Raw genomic sequence first — 1,375 nt, forward strand, 5'->3', positions numbered from 1 at the left:
ATAGAACAAATAGACAAGATTATGAAAGGATTACCAACAGAAAAAATCCCATGGGCCAGGTGGATTCACAGGAGTATTCTACCAAGCATTCAGGGAAGAATTGACACCAATTCTACACAAACTCTTCCAGAACATAGAAAAAGAGGCTAAACTCATGAACTCCTTCTATGAAGCTAGTATAACTCTGATACCTAAACCAGGCAAGGATCCCACAAGAATTGAGAACTACAGACCAATATCCCTAATGAACATTGATGCAAAAACCTTAACAAACTACTGGCCTCTAGAATACAAAATTATATAAAACAAATAATTCATCATAACCAAGTGGGATTCATACCAGGGATGCAAGGATGGTTCAACATATGAAAGACCATTAGTATTATTTGCAACATTGATATGAAAAATTATGAGAACTACATGATAATATCAACAGATGTGGAAAAAGCATTTGAAAACATCCAACACCAATTCCTGTTTAAGACACCCAAGAAGATAGGAATGGAAAGCAAATACCTCAATATAATACAAGCTATATATTAAAAACCAACAGTCAACGTGGTAGTCAATGGAGAAGAGACAGAAAATCCCACTGAAAAAGGAAACCAGAGGCCTTCCTTTTCCTCCCTGAAGCCGTCGAGGTCGCACGCATAAGGCCTGTCCACCGCTGCAGAAATGCGCTATGTTGCCTCCTACCTGTTAGCCACCCTAAGGGGTAATACGTCTCCCAACGCCAAGGACATCAAGAAAATTCTGGACATGGTGGGCATTGAGGCCAACGATGACTGGTTCAACAAGGTCATCAATGAGCTGAACAGGATGAACATTGAAGACATTATTGCCCAGGGTATTGGCAAGATTGACAGTGTGCCTGTGGGTGGCACTGTGGCAATTTCCACTGCCCAGGGTTCAGTGGCTCTTGCTTCGGGATCAGCCCCACCTGCAGAGGAGAAGAAAGATGAGAAGGAGGAATCTGAGGAGTCAGATGAGAGCATGGGCTTTGGCTTGTTTGACTAACCCTGCCTTGCAAATAGAGCCTTTTTTGTGTATCCAAAAAGAGGGGCAGATAAGGATCCCCCTGGCCCCCACTCTTAGTTAACATAGTACTGCAGATTCTAACTAACATTTGGCAAAGGAAAGACATCAAAGCTATTTGCCTAAGGAAGGAAGAGGTTAAACTATTGTTATTTGCAGATATGATTTTATATATGGAAAATCTCAAAAGCTCCATAAGAGGAGTGCTGGAAGGAATAGAGAATTATGGCAGAGTAGAAGGATACAAGATCAACAAACAGAAGTCTACCAGACTGCTATACACATTGGACAAGACCACAGAAAAGGAAATCACAAAAGTAGTACTCATCACAACAGCCAA

The 1,375-nt window shown here is 41.3% G+C and overlaps 1 protein-coding gene across 1 annotated transcript; it reads left to right on the forward strand.

The window, feature by feature from the left end:
* Window positions 1-675: 675 nt before the first annotated feature.
* LOC101662200 (60S acidic ribosomal protein P2-like) lies at window positions 676-1,017 on the forward strand. The gene has a single exon (XM_045283526.1). It carries the CDS (start codon window positions 676-678, stop codon window positions 1,015-1,017), a length of 342 nt encoding a protein of 113 aa, XP_045139461.1.
* Window positions 1,018-1,375: the final 358 nt, after the last annotated feature.

The sequence above is a fragment of the Echinops telfairi genome, unplaced genomic scaffold (assembly GCF_000313985.2).
Source record: "Echinops telfairi isolate 266 unplaced genomic scaffold, ASM31398v2 ScPeMD7_7462;HRSCAF=8500, whole genome shotgun sequence".
Taxonomy (NCBI): Eukaryota; Metazoa; Chordata; class Mammalia; order Afrosoricida; family Tenrecidae; genus Echinops; species Echinops telfairi.

Excerpts from the sequence above, each read along its gene's own strand:
- LOC101662200 (XM_045283526.1), top strand. The coding sequence starts at position 676 with ATGCGCTATGTTGCCTCCTACCTGTTAGCCACCCTAAGGGGTAATACG.